The sequence below is a fragment of the Mya arenaria genome, chromosome 9, assembly GCF_026914265.1.
Source record: "Mya arenaria isolate MELC-2E11 chromosome 9, ASM2691426v1".
In the NCBI taxonomy this organism is placed as follows: Eukaryota; Metazoa; Mollusca; class Bivalvia; order Myida; family Myidae; genus Mya; species Mya arenaria.
Window position 1 is genome coordinate 4,884,590 of NC_069130.1, and position 13,792 is coordinate 4,898,381.

Below are 13,792 nucleotides of genomic sequence, written 5' to 3' on the forward strand. Positions count from 1 at the left end.
AAAATGGTGGTGCCAATTAGTGATCAGAAACATTAACGGGCGCTCCTTTAATTCAGTGTGTGAGATATTTCCGTGAATCACTAACAAGTCATTTATCTCGGGGGGAAGGGTTCCACATATTAACCGGAAACTGACCTTTTGGCGGTCCGGAAAGATTATAAGTATCTTCCATGGCCGAGAGTGTAAGATAGGTTCATTCCGACCCGAGCGTAGGGTGTTTTGCGGAAACGAGGTTTACCGAGTATAAAAGTCGGGAGCGAACACACGCTTAGGTGTGGTCATGAAAAAAATACAGAAAACCGATATCTTGTCCATTCGGCCAGAAAGACTCGTACATAGTATACTGTAACCTTTATTTACTACAATGAATACATTTTCCAACAAATCACTCTACAGCCTTCTTTTCTGAATAACGTAAGCAACGGTTTTGGAAATCGTTAACTTCACAGACAAAATTTGAGGTTTCAAGCTGTCAATATATAAGGTTTAATGATTCTGATGATTTTACACACTTTATGTCGTATTTAAAAACAGAAAATTCGTTAAAAGTGCATTGTACAAACCATGAACGAATCTCTTTAATTTTTATTTATATTAAACAGACGGAACTCTTTAATAGTAATATCAAAACAGCAACACTTTCATTAGAAATTGTTCAAGTACTTTATTGGTCAACTTATATTTGTTAGAAAACAATCATTTTGGTATAATATTTTCTATAAGGCGGCCTTGCTCAATAAAACAGTTACCATGTTAGATTGAACAATGACAAAATGAATCAACATTTTTATTATCATGAATTTCTTTTCACAATAGTTAAGGGTTCGTAATAACAGTCGTACAAATTAGTCAACCTGATTTATTGCGGCATTAATCGTTTGTCCTGATTACTTCATGCGATGCGTCTGCGTTTGATCATTCTCATACATTTGAAGTTTGATTTGCATGTTTTTTTTTAATTCCAAATCGCATGAATGCCCCCGAAATGATTTTTTAGCCTTACATTTGCATGTGTTTCTGCATACTTTTTTCGAAACCATTAAAATAACGCTTATTTCGTACATCCGAAGGGAAACTACTCATCAGTATACCAATGAGTGGAACAGCAAAGTACCGTCCCTTTTTAATTACACCTCGTGTGTTCCAATTTATGACAGCTCATATCTGTTTTAAAAGAATGTTGACATGCTTCAGCTTTTACTAAAACTCGGCAAGTCACTATACTGTGTAATATGGAAAAGTACTCGCATGGGGGAAAGAAAAAAAATGAATGAATAAAACAAACATTGAACGAATTGATCCCATTCAAGCAAGTCAAAAACTTTTATTGTATTTTGATTTAATGCGTTACCTTATTAAATTTAAATATAGACAAAACCTCGTCTTTTTATGACGAATAGTATTTCTAATGTTGTTTTTACCGTCAGTTTTCATAGGATTCATTGATACTCAAAACAAATCCAAAATACACTACGATATCACTTCCTGTTCCTCATTACCGTCGTTTCGAAGAATTATAAATAGTGTTTTCTACTGCCTAAGGTGTGAAATGGTTTCCTAACCATGGCTTACTTTGACGGTTTTTTGTACGACCACAACTACGTCGCCGACGATAACACCTAGGTCATAACATTACTACCTTCACCTAGGCCATAACGACACTATCTCGACCTAGCCTTAACGTCACTACCTCAACCTGGCCATAACGTCACTTCCACGACCTGGCCATAACGTCACTACCATGACCTAGGCCATAACGTCACTACCTCGACCTGGCCATAACGTCACTACCTCAACCTGGCCATAACGTCACTACCACGACCTGGCCATAACGTCACTACCATGACCTAGGCCATAACGTCACTACCTCGACCTGGCCATAACGCCACTACCTCAACCTGGCCATAACGTGACTACCTCGACCTGGCCATAACGTCATTACCTCGACCTGGCCATAACGTTACTATCTCGAGCTGGCCATAACATTTCTACCTCAAACTGGGCGATAACGTCACTACCTATACCTAGGCGATAACGTCACTACCTCAACCTAGACCATAACGTCAAAACCTCAACGTTTTCTTTGAAAATCAGACGAGCTGAAAAGTGCAACAGTCCGTCAATTATCTCACACTATTTTATCGTTCTGATCAATTCCACAGGGACGAAGAGATGAACGTTTAAACACATAAAACTATGGCAATGAAAATAACAACGTTTTAAAACATACAATCACTATGTATGACACAAAATTGGGCTTCTGCATAAAATTCGTCTTTTGCCTTCATTTCACTTTAATCTCCACATGTTTGAGTCAGACACGAGAGTTCTGGGGCTGTGGTCATAAAGCTTATAAGTGAACATTGATTTTGATAAATCAATACATTACCCTCTATATTGCCCTAAATGCCTTATATTCTCCATAATTATTAACCACGTAATGAGTAGAACTTTTCTTGCTTTTTTCATTATTTTGGTGAAAACAAAACAGTATTTTTATTCTTACAATTCAACTTAGTAAAAAGAGAAGGTTTTCAGTGGAATAATTTCACTGTGATGCTTTATGAATCGGCTCCAGTAAGAGTGGGGGACACCCCGTAACCAATTTACCTCAAGCACAAACAAACTTCGTTTAAACATTCTAAAAACAAGTGCCTCCGTGATATTTGTAAATGTGCATACAAAAACTTCACTTGATATGCATACTGACTGTTTCAGGGTCGCATATGTAAACATAAGTCCCAGATAACATTGTAAGAACGGTCAAATGTTTCGATTTTTCTTTCAACGCTAACACCCCGCTGCCAAACAGCAACGCATAATCTCCGTCACACACTAGGGCCGCCGGCTCAAACTCTGACGTATGTTCATGAGTTCCTTCGAAGTGGCGACCCGCTTGATTTCCGGTATCTTGCGCTTGCGTATTGTGGCCCCGAGGACGGAAGTGAAATACATGAAGCTGAGTAACATCTGAGCGGACACGAATAGACATGTGTACCACTGTTTTGGGAGGGCGTCCGCCGCTCCTGGTTGGGAAAATGTATAAAACATGTAAGACGATTCATATACGTTAAAGCTGCACTCTCACAGATTGACCGTTTTGACAATACCTTGGAATGAGCCATTTTTTGCGTTCAGGTCTTGAAACCAGTGAAACAAGACTGCTGACAAAAGATCAGATTGCAGTTTTTCATATTTTCGCTCGAAAATCGATATTTCGTGGCCAAAAGTGCTAGAAACGCTTTATGAAAATGTGCTTTTAGGCAGCTTTCAAACAAATGAGTTATCGTAAATGACTGAATTGGAGGCATTAATACCAAAATCAGCTGATTCTGAGACACAAATTTTAAAGTCAAAACTGTGAGAGTGAAGCTTTAATGAGTCAGCAACTATATACGTATGCCATTTTGGGGGTAAGGTCTTATGTTGCAATTTGTTAAGTTGTGAGAAAATAGATAAATGCGCGTTTGCGACTCGGTTCTATACTAAACAACAAGTAACGTCATACTCGTACGAATGACCCTCATGACGGATACAACTGATTCGGTTGGTCGTCCTGCCGCTTCTATGTTGGGGCAAAGGGCTACAAGGATGGCCGTTAAAGAATGTTATACGAAAATAACTAAAATCAAAGTTCATGATCACCGCGCGAGCAACTGCTTCGGTAGGGCGTCCGCTGCACCCAATGAGACGGTAAAACAAATCGTTAAATGCAAGTCAAAATGTATACCTTCTTTTAAACGACTTTTTAAAAATAATATTGTTTTGAAATACATGTACATAAATAGGTGTGAAATGCCGATTCGGGAGCGATTTCGGATTATTGAATATCAAAAAATAAATTCGAAATCGTGATATTTTCGAATTAACGGTGTTCGAAACAACGCTGTTTAAATGTATTTGAAGAAAAAGACCTTGGTTAACAATATCGAACAGGCTTGCGACAAAATAAATGTTCTACTTTTTCGTCATGTCTGCTAGATTTGAATACAGGACTTTGTTTACATAAAACAGACAACCATATATTTACCACAAAGCGTTGCCGTGGAAACGGAGAAGAAAAGAAATCGCGTGTAGAGGACAACGATCTGGACAGGATCTTCCAACACTTGCGGATCTGCCACGAACTTCCACGACGACGGCTGGAAAATATGTCGAATTTAATAAGCCAATACGTCGTATTATTTTCAGTGAATGGAAGAGGAGGGAATATAAATAAAAACTTTTCGTTGCTAATTTTATGCTTCTTTGGGGTGAGACAAATGTTAATTATAGATGAAATTACTAGTTAACTTGAGGGCGGTCATGGACCAACGGTTCTTTGAGAAGTGGTCACTCGTTTGATGCTCGCGACCACGAGTTTGGTCCACTGGCACCGGATTTTCAAGCTTAATCTTCTTTTTTTAAATCCAAACTATTTTTATCTTAACTAAAAATAATAATACCAAACATGTGATAAAATATTGAAAAATATGGTGTGTGGTTTTTTTTAAACTTTGTACTGTATATATGTTAGTATATAGCGATTAAGATTTTTTTGGATTTAAAAAAAAATGATTTGATTTGATATCCGGTGCCAGTGGTTTGGTCTCCCTTGGGCTTCTTATGCAAAATGAATGGCTACCGCGAGCGCCACGACAACATCTCAACAACAACAACAACAATAAGGATGGCGACATATTTTAGTACATTTGAATCATGTACATATTTGAATCGCAACTGACAACACGGTTTCAGAAACAAAAGATAATATTAATATTATAAAGAATGCAAACAAGGGACTTGTCATATGCTCAAGCAAATATCACTACCTAATAAGTAAGGCCGAACCGATTTTCAAATGTGCATAGCCGGAGTGTGTGTAATCTTACTTATCCTCAAACTCGGGCAAAGCCAATTCGGAGTGTGCTCCGAAAAGATTGTTAGTTAGTTTAGGTTTTGGAGCATAGTGCAAAGACGGAATGTAACCACGGTTAGAGCTACCCTGGTTCTTTAGTGTATAGAACTGTCATACGGGACCCCCATTTAACGTTCCTCCCGGAAGACGATAAGTATTTTAGTGGAGAGGTGGGGAATCGAACCTGTGACCCATTCGGAACTCCTCGACCATTTTTTTCAAAAACAATCTCGGATGTATGCCGGTACATCAGTTGAAGTAGTTCGTATTTGTTTGAATTATATCGTTAATTAAATTTAGTGTTTTAGAGTTGTATTTATTGATCTAAGTTTAAATTGATTACCAGTGAAGTGTATTATTGCAAACATAATTCAGATTCCCGAGAGTTAAGACATAAAGTTTAACTGCTAAATAAAATTACTACGCGATCTACTTGCAGCGGACTTAAACGTACCTCTTTTTGAGTATGTAAACCGTCCAAATACATCCGAGGTTGTTTTTGAAAAAAATGGCGGAGGAGTTCCGAATGCCTGTGACCATGATTGACAGACAAGTGTGTTTCCACTAGACCACGGATCCGCCGCTAAATCACGGATCATATCCGGACGCGGCCAATAGTGCTTAAAACCACGCACCTGTAGCCTGTATGTAGCGGTATATATCCCGGAAAACAGGAGGACGGCGGCGATGTAGGACTGCAACAGCAATATCCGGCTGACCTTCCGGTGCTGGATCTGCTGGGCGATTTGAACTGGAGGCGGAAAGTTAAGTTTGACCGTCATCTTTATGCAATGAATACGGGAGCTCAATTACTGCTTCAACTTAAATATTCAGTTATTGCACTAGGGCAGCTTGGGTTCAAATAAACTCCCTTAATTACAGAGACTACAATGAGTTCAGGTAACACATCAAACGTACGTGTAATTGTACATGGTTTTGTATGAAACAACTTCAATAACAAGAGCTGTCGTAAGACCAGCTTTGTCTAAGAAGTGAAAACAATGATGTTATATGTGCCTTTCAAAAGCAATAAAAAATCAAATTAAAAAGTAAACAAGAACCCCAATGTGACAAAACCGGGTGTTTTAATGATTGGCAGAACTGATTCAGTTTCAACTGCTTTTTTCTATATTTTTTTTTGTAACAGAGACCTTGATCCTAGGGGCCCCAAACACAATCCCATGACAGTCCTCCATAAACTTTCTCTACATTTCAAGTTTGGTCACAGTGATCAGTGACCTTGACCCTAGGGGGGCAAAAGGCAATCCAATGAAAGGTCTCCATAAACTTGTCCTATATACAAAGTTTGGTCACACTATATCAATCAAGTTATTCGTTACCATTTTTCCATTTTCAGTAACAGTGACCTTGACCATAACTCTTGGGGCCTAAAACATAATCTCATGAAAGGTCTCTGGAAAAATCTTTGACCTTGACCTTGTTCCTGGGGGCCTCAAACGCAATCACATGAAAGGTCTCCATAAACTCTTCCTATATATATACCAAGGTTGGTGACTAAAATTATTAGTTACATAAGGTGACTTTGTCGCTGCCCTCCCACCAGCCTGCCTGAACAATGACACAAGTCACATTTGTAATTAGGGTTGAAATGGAGTTGTTGTAAACTTGTTGTCCGATGGTCGTCAATAATTCTGCGAAGTATTATGTCGATTGAATGAGGGTATAAAAGTATTTTATTAAAATCCCAACTTGCCCTAAAGCTTTAACCTTCCCTAAAACTTTAACCCAAGTTTCTAAGTCAATCAGAGGCCATAACTTGTATAAAGGAAAATATGGAGTCAATGTGGAATGGTCCTGAACAACTGTGTGAAGTATCTAGTCATTTGAATGAAGGATATAGTTATTAATAAATATACCAACCTGCCCTGAAACTTTAACCGAAGTTCCATAGTCAATCAGGGGCCATAATATTTATAAATGATAATAAAGAGTTATCTAACCTCATTGTGTGATGGCCCTGAACAACAGTGTGAAGTATTAATTGAATTGAATGAAGGGTATTGGAGTTATAAGTGGAAATCACAAATTGCCCTTAAACTTTAACCAGACGCCGACGCCGGGGCGAGTTGTAAAGCCCTTCTTATTCTTCGAATACTCGAGCTAAAAATGATACACTTTCAAAGCCAATTTATATAAAATTTGTATACAATAAAAACAACATTTACAGAGTACATGTATATACTTTTGGAATAAATAATCTGCGCAGTCCAAAGAGTACTATTTCTGTAAAAGCATAAAAAAACACTAGTTAATTGAACTTCATTTCGAAAATTGGAACATGATTTGCAAAATTGCCCTCTGCAAAACCTCGATCTGATACAGTATATTCAAAAAATGTAAACAACGTAGAATTATCAGACGATTTGCGAAAAAAAATATTATAACGTTAATATTACGTTTCTTTTTTCTCAAGAATATTTTTGTACTATAATACAAGTTACATGCTAAAACCAAGGCGGTCAAATAGTAACGTCTGACCTGATATCAACACGACAATGACGAGGTTGATGGTCTGGATCCCTAACATCACGTATGAGCTCTGGAATAATTATCACTAAGACAATCATAATCTTGCAAATTCAAAACATAAGAATAAAAGGGCGGTTCCAGGATTCAACGTTAGAGGGGGTGCAACTATGGGGCGTAACCTTTTGACTTGCGCCCTTCCCTCAGAACCGAAATTTATTTGCTTTAAAGTGTTGGTGGGTGGGTATACTCCCCATGAATTTCAACAATTTCTAGTCAGAAATTGTGCATTTTGGGCGTATTTTAATAACTTTTTTGTCCTTTATTGAAAAAAAGAAAACTTGGACGATTGCATATGCAAGTGAATTATACCCGCGACTAACGTTATACAATGTATCGCATGATCCATTAAACAATATTAAAACTGAAACATTTCGGCACATTCTTGTCGTTTGTGTTTAGATAAACACATGTTTCATTATGCACCACTCAATTGTAACCACGCCCCCTCCCCCGGTCCGGGGGTATACCGGGGATAGCCGGGGAAATGGGCCGTGTTTTTACCTTTCAGGTGGCCCCGCAGTGCCGGTGGTTTTGTTTTCGCTTTAAATATAGCGGGGAATGTGCCTTACCTAGGGCCCCTAGGGTGCGGGGGCATTTGGCGAGGATTTTACCATCTGTTCGTCCCCGGATTTTAGCCGGGGATGGCTGGACCGAAAGTCAAAGTCCCCGCTATTCCCCGGACCTTTACAATTGACTTGTGCATTATGTGCATATTAAAAATATATTTGATCCATTTGTAAACGATTTTGTATGAAAACATTACTTAACATACATGTATACATTTTCAGGAAGGACTGTAACTTATAATGTTGTCATGACTTGTACCTTAACCAATATTGTTCTTTTGTGTGAAAAATACAATATGACGTAACCAATATACCCACCACTTGTAGAGCGCGGCGTTTGCTAGAGTGTTCGTCGGGTAGGGCGTCCACCAGCGTCAACATAATGAGACACACCAGCTGAAGAGGTGAAAATAAATCAGTTGCCATTATACAATGAACATGTTAAATATATTATGTTCTGTATTCTAAAATAGGTTATGCTCACTGCTTGCTAAATGTTGTCCTATGGTAATGCGTCCACTAGAGTAAACATGATAAAGATACACCAGCTCAATAGTACAAAAATACATCCGTGGCCATTATACAATGGACTTTTTGAATACCCTCTGAGTCCATTAGCGAGAACTTGACAATGACTCATTAAAGCTGATGAGGAGAAAATACATCCGTGGCCATTATACAATGGACTTTTTGAATACCCTCTGAGTCCATTAGCGAGAACTTGACAATGACTCATAAAAGCTGATGATGAGAAAATACATCCGTGGCCATTATACAATGGACTTTTTGAATACCCTCTGAGTCCATTAGCGAGAACTTGACATGACTCATAACAGCTGATGAGGAGAATATACACACCAGGGCATTATACAATGGACATGTTTAATACCCTCCGTTTATATTTCTACCATAGGTTGGGCTCACTGTTATCATGATGTGATGATTAAGTTATCGTTAACATGATTAGACACCCGAGCTAAAAAGGAGAACATACACTGTATGACCATTATACAATGGAAATGCTTAATATACTCCGTTCCTATTTCTACCGCTACTGTTATCACGATATAAGGTGTCCACTCGCGTCAACAGTGTGAAACAAATCAGCTGAAGAGAAGACATTCCACAAGTGGCCATAATACAATGGACGTTTCTAATACCCTCCGTTCCAATATATATAGCCCGGAATTGACTTAACTGGGTTTTCCCATGCCGGTACAAATAAAAGGTGAATATCGAGCTATTGAAATTCATGTAACAGTCCAATGACTCTATTGTCTCCGAAGTAACGTGTGTATAACAACGGTTTAATTTTGTTTGTACCGGAGGATTAGGCTGGAAAAAAATAGAGTAACTATAATTCCGGGCTTAAACTATTTCTACCATAGCTTGGGATCACTGTTAGCTACGGTCATCACGATATAAGGCGCCCACTAGCGTCAACAGGATGAGGCAAACCCGCTGAATAGGGGAAATACACCCGTGGTCATTATACTTTGGACACGTTTAATATACTCCGTTCCTATTTCTACCATACGTTCGGATCACTGTTACCGTCAGCATTACGAGACAAGCAAGAAGATGTAGATATGTTGTAAACTCACACTATTTTGGTACATGTGTAATGTTTTTGTTATAGCAACGCTAAGTCTGGCATGTTTCTGTATAATGTATTCGGATATGTTATTGTTAAAGATCTGATCGGTCTTTCCGTTATTATGCTACTGTTATCGTGGGGTAGTCCACGAATAGCAACAAAATGAGACGCACCAGCTGATGGGTAGAAAATACACTCGAGTTCATTATACAGAGGATATGTCTAATCTATTCCGTTCGCAAGTCTACCATTGGCTGTGGTCATATTTTGCCACTGTACTTATTCGTTAGAGGTCACCCAACGTCATGATACTGAGACAATCAGATTGAAACAAATTTAAGGTATTGAAATTGCAGCTATGATCCTTTTTTGAAACGTGCGGAAAACTAGCTAAAATAACAACACACGTGGTTTCTTTACTGTGAACAACTATAATTCAATCTGCATCGGAATGTTATATGTCTGGCCAGTGCTAATGATCGATGTTTACTGAAAAAACGACGTAAAAGGGCATAAAAGCAAACGAGAATAAATACACCTGCGATAAGTTTACCAAAGACATTTAAATTATTTCGGAATTTATCTCAAAGATTCTGACCCTGTGGCATAAGTACCTGTAGAAGGACGGTGGCCGAGATCCCCTTGGCGCCAGTGAGAGCGATCATGACCTTTGAGAGCGCGGCCTTAACCTTGGCACATCGAGGCGGACGGTCGGTAAACAAAGACATTCGACGTTCCTGGATATGCATTGTAAAATAACCGTATTAGCACAAAAGACAAAAAAGATTATGTGTGTTCAAGCATAATTTAGTATTTTAAACTGTGTAAGACATCATTCGTTGATCAGAATCGCATTTAGCTGTGCGATAATAGCAGTTGTGTACTAGTATCGCAAAGTTTTAAACATCACGAAAGTCGTATGCCATTAACCCGACGTTAAACGTAAATTTAACCTCAACTTATATGTTTTGAGTTTTAAGTAATATTTTATATTGTGGGCATTATTCAGATAGAATACACAATATAGATCAATATTTCAAAAGAGAAGCCTGAAAGAATGCCACGAAACAGTATTTATTAAATAAGTATAATCATTCTTAGAATTAATGGTGACTGGCGAGAATTTTCATGTGATCATAACATCCGTATCCCTTGCCATATAAACCCGGCGGAAAATTTATATGATACCCGAGAGTTCTCCTGATCCAATTGATACAGCAGGAACTCCGCCGCCTCGTCCATGTAGTGGTACAGACGCGTTGTGTCCTCAAGGTCTAGAACTACCTTCCGGTCCCTGCCACTGAAACGAATCATACGGAATTTACCGAAAAGAACCGATTTAGCGATTGGAGCTTCTAACCAACTACCTAACGAATTTCGAATTTAACTTTCGCTTTTTCATCATCAATCTGTACGGTGACATGTGCCCTTTAATTATAACCCGTTATCTCTTGACGAGCAACAGTAAACATACAATTTTACAGCTATCAAATATCGCCATTGGTAAATGTTGGGTTAACCTTTTTGGCACGGTTCGGTAAAACAGTGTGTGTATACCACGTGATAAATAACGTCACACATGCTACGCCGGAAGACAATATTCTGCTTCTAATGACTTAAAACAATTAAACTTCTTTCACCATTTTAAATGAAACAAAGGGCAGTCTATTACAGGAGTTTGATTTGGCGATTAGTTTTCTCAAACACACCTGTTTCAAAAAATAATGTTTTGACAGTGCTCCATCAGGCTGCAGTTTTGTAAAAAGTGTGCTTTAGTGTTTTAAGAAACTAAACATTCAATCAAAATCTAGTAAAAGACCGAAGGCGGGGCTATGTAAGCGGCGTATACTGCTCTATTTTTCATTTTAAAAGGTAAAAAAAAATAATAGAAAACATTTGAAACCCTGGAATTGTGTTTGTCGTTCAACAAAATATTTTGTATAAATACATCAAAGTGACTCGCTCATGTTGTGGACAAAAAAAAGAGTTTTCCCGGTAATGCATCAGAAAACAATTATTTTATCATCATTTAACTCCATATCGAAATTGCAGGAAAAACAGTAATAGCATAAAAAAGTATTTTGGTTTTAGTGGGGTTTGAGCTCACGCCGGTAAAGTCAAGAAGAAAGAATAGAAAACAGCCGGCTGGTCCACACGGTCAACGCGACTTCAACAAAAGTGGTGGATATGCTGACCTTTTAGGGAATCATTGATAACAACACGTGATTATGTCAATCAACCAATCACGCAATACCACATCCGTAATTAATTTTCAATCGCGTTATAAGCGCTAATGAAAGGTTGTGATTTTTAAAAAAGATATTTGAAGGGTTCCAGCTTTTTAACACTTCTTTTGATTTGCTACACTTTCTTTCGTAATTACGAAGGGCATTTTTCAAACAATGAGGGAGTCACTTTAAGAGGCAACGAAACAATAACATGTTAAAACAACTTCTTTTTATATACTACAGTAGATGTTTTTACGATCGTTGCCACTTAATATTGTGAATTGTTACCAGCAAGTTATACTCTAGTTCAGTAGACAAGCTTATATATGCTGTTGTTGGTCAGCGAGTTACAAGCAAGTGCTAGTCGGAGACGCGCACCTGTTTTGACTGCCGCGCTGTGACGTAGGCGTGTCACATTGAGATTCCCTTCGTGGTGACGTCATCGTCGTTCCTGCTAACAGAGGTGCTTCTTCGTCTATTTCCGGTGATGTCATCCAGTCATCTGACCATGACCCAGACTCTCTTTCCGGTCTGATGTTCACCATCGAGTAAAGTTGTTGAGGTTTGGCCTTGGAAATATAATATGATTTTTACAATAATACAATAAAACTCCAGGGGAAAACAGTCCTGCAATGGAATAGTTCAGTACTGAATCCTTGCATAGTACTATAAAGAAATGGTGGTTGCATATTTGTATAGCCATCACTAGCGGGTTTAGACGGGGGCGTACCCGCGCGCACCCCCTCTTTAAAATTGAATTCCTTTTTTGCGTCAATATCCGACAAATAATACGAAAGCACTGCCCTTGAAATACTTTTTTCAGATTTAAATGACAATAGGTAATAGTATATTAAAAATGTATAAGTACGATGGCGTCCATGATGGCTGTAAAAAGTACAAAGTGTTTAATTTAATATGAACTTCTAGTTTTCTCATATCCAGTAATGATGAATTTCTTAAAAGTGTCTGCGCTGGTTGAAATATTTTTCAGACATCAATATATTGATATTGTTTGTATTAAACAAACAATCTTTTATAAAACTATGTACTATAGCATTTTGGACCAAACCAAGTTGAACATTGCGTCAAAGATGGCCACAAAAAACACACCACAATATGAACGTGGACAATTTAATAGGTTCCATGTCGGAAAATAGCTCGATCATTGAGCTTAAGTTTTTTGTTAGCATATACCCGACATTAAATAAAAGTTTTTGTATCTTTTATCTGGTCTTGTATCTTGTAATGATAAAAAACTAATTTCAGACTCCTATAAAGTTTGAATTGATTTAATATTTTAGATTCACGTTTTATGTGTTCCACCCTATATAGCAATATATATCTTTGAAAACAACATTTGAATAATAAAATGAAGTTTTTGGACGACGAACTACGACGTCAACTTCGACATCATCGCTACGATAAATCCTCTCAACTTGGCTGAAAAACGTGGTGTTTTTGAGCGTCCGTTTTTGAGTGTGTGTGATTGTCAACATCTTACCTACATGTAAAGTAGCACAGAACAGTTGTGTATCTGTCATCCACGATTAATCCGGATATGTCTCCTTAAATCCGTCCATCACAAAGCAATAGTGTATGGTTTGTTTAATTATTAATCAGTGGATTATTCTAACATGACCCGATAAATGATAGATAACCAACATCAATAGAAGTACTCACAGTCATACTCTTCTGTATCCTTTCCTATTTTATAATATCAAAGCAGTTCAATTATATTGTATCTTCCACTCGGAGTTCATTGTTTTAACGCTCTTTAGCACTAATATTGATAACACATTATCGTAAGCTTTTATTTATCATTAATGGCAGTCGATCATATGATAGCTACAGTGCATTTAGTAGTGGTAGGAGTATTATCAAACAAAAGTCATTCACACTATCATACCACTTCCGACCTAAAGTGTGGCTGACCCTAATTTATATACTCAATAAC

The 13,792-nt window shown here is 37.9% G+C and overlaps 1 protein-coding gene across 3 annotated transcripts; it reads right to left on the minus strand.

Annotated features, from left to right (window-relative positions):
* Positions 1–607: 607 nt before the first annotated feature.
* On the minus strand, positions 608–13,663 carry LOC128246738 (uncharacterized). 3 transcript variants are annotated; one of them, XM_052965134.1, is made up of 9 exons: positions 13,519–13,663; positions 12,217–12,407; positions 10,799–10,910; positions 10,225–10,347; positions 8,332–8,409; positions 7,397–7,457; positions 5,533–5,648; positions 4,031–4,142; positions 608–3,026 (listed from the first exon to the last, which is right to left on the minus strand). In XM_052965134.1, the coding sequence occupies exons 1-9, from the start codon at positions 13,522–13,524 to the stop codon at positions 2,836–2,838; spliced, it is 990 nt and encodes a 329-aa protein (XP_052821094.1). In that variant the 5' UTR covers positions 13,525–13,663; the 3' UTR covers positions 608–2,835. The 3 variants fall into 3 exon arrangements, with proteins under 3 accessions (XP_052821094.1, XP_052821093.1, XP_052821096.1); XM_052965133.1 differs by lacking the exon at positions 13,519–13,663 and adding an exon at positions 13,344–13,481; XM_052965136.1 differs by lacking the exon at positions 13,519–13,663 and adding an exon at positions 13,340–13,478.
* Between the last annotated feature and the right edge of the window lie 129 nt (positions 13,664–13,792).

Coding starts and splice junctions, on each gene's coding strand:
- LOC128246738 (XM_052965133.1), bottom strand. CDS start 13,379: ATGACAGATACACAACTGTTCTGTGCTACTTTACAT. Junction 7,458..8,331: donor AACGCCGCGCTCTACAAGTG/GTGGGTATATTG, acceptor TAATTATTCCAG/AGCTCATACGTGATGTTAGG. Junction 3,027..4,030: donor TTCCACGGCAACGCTTTGTG/GTAAATATATGG, acceptor TTTCCCAACCAG/GAGCGGCGGACGCCCTCCCA.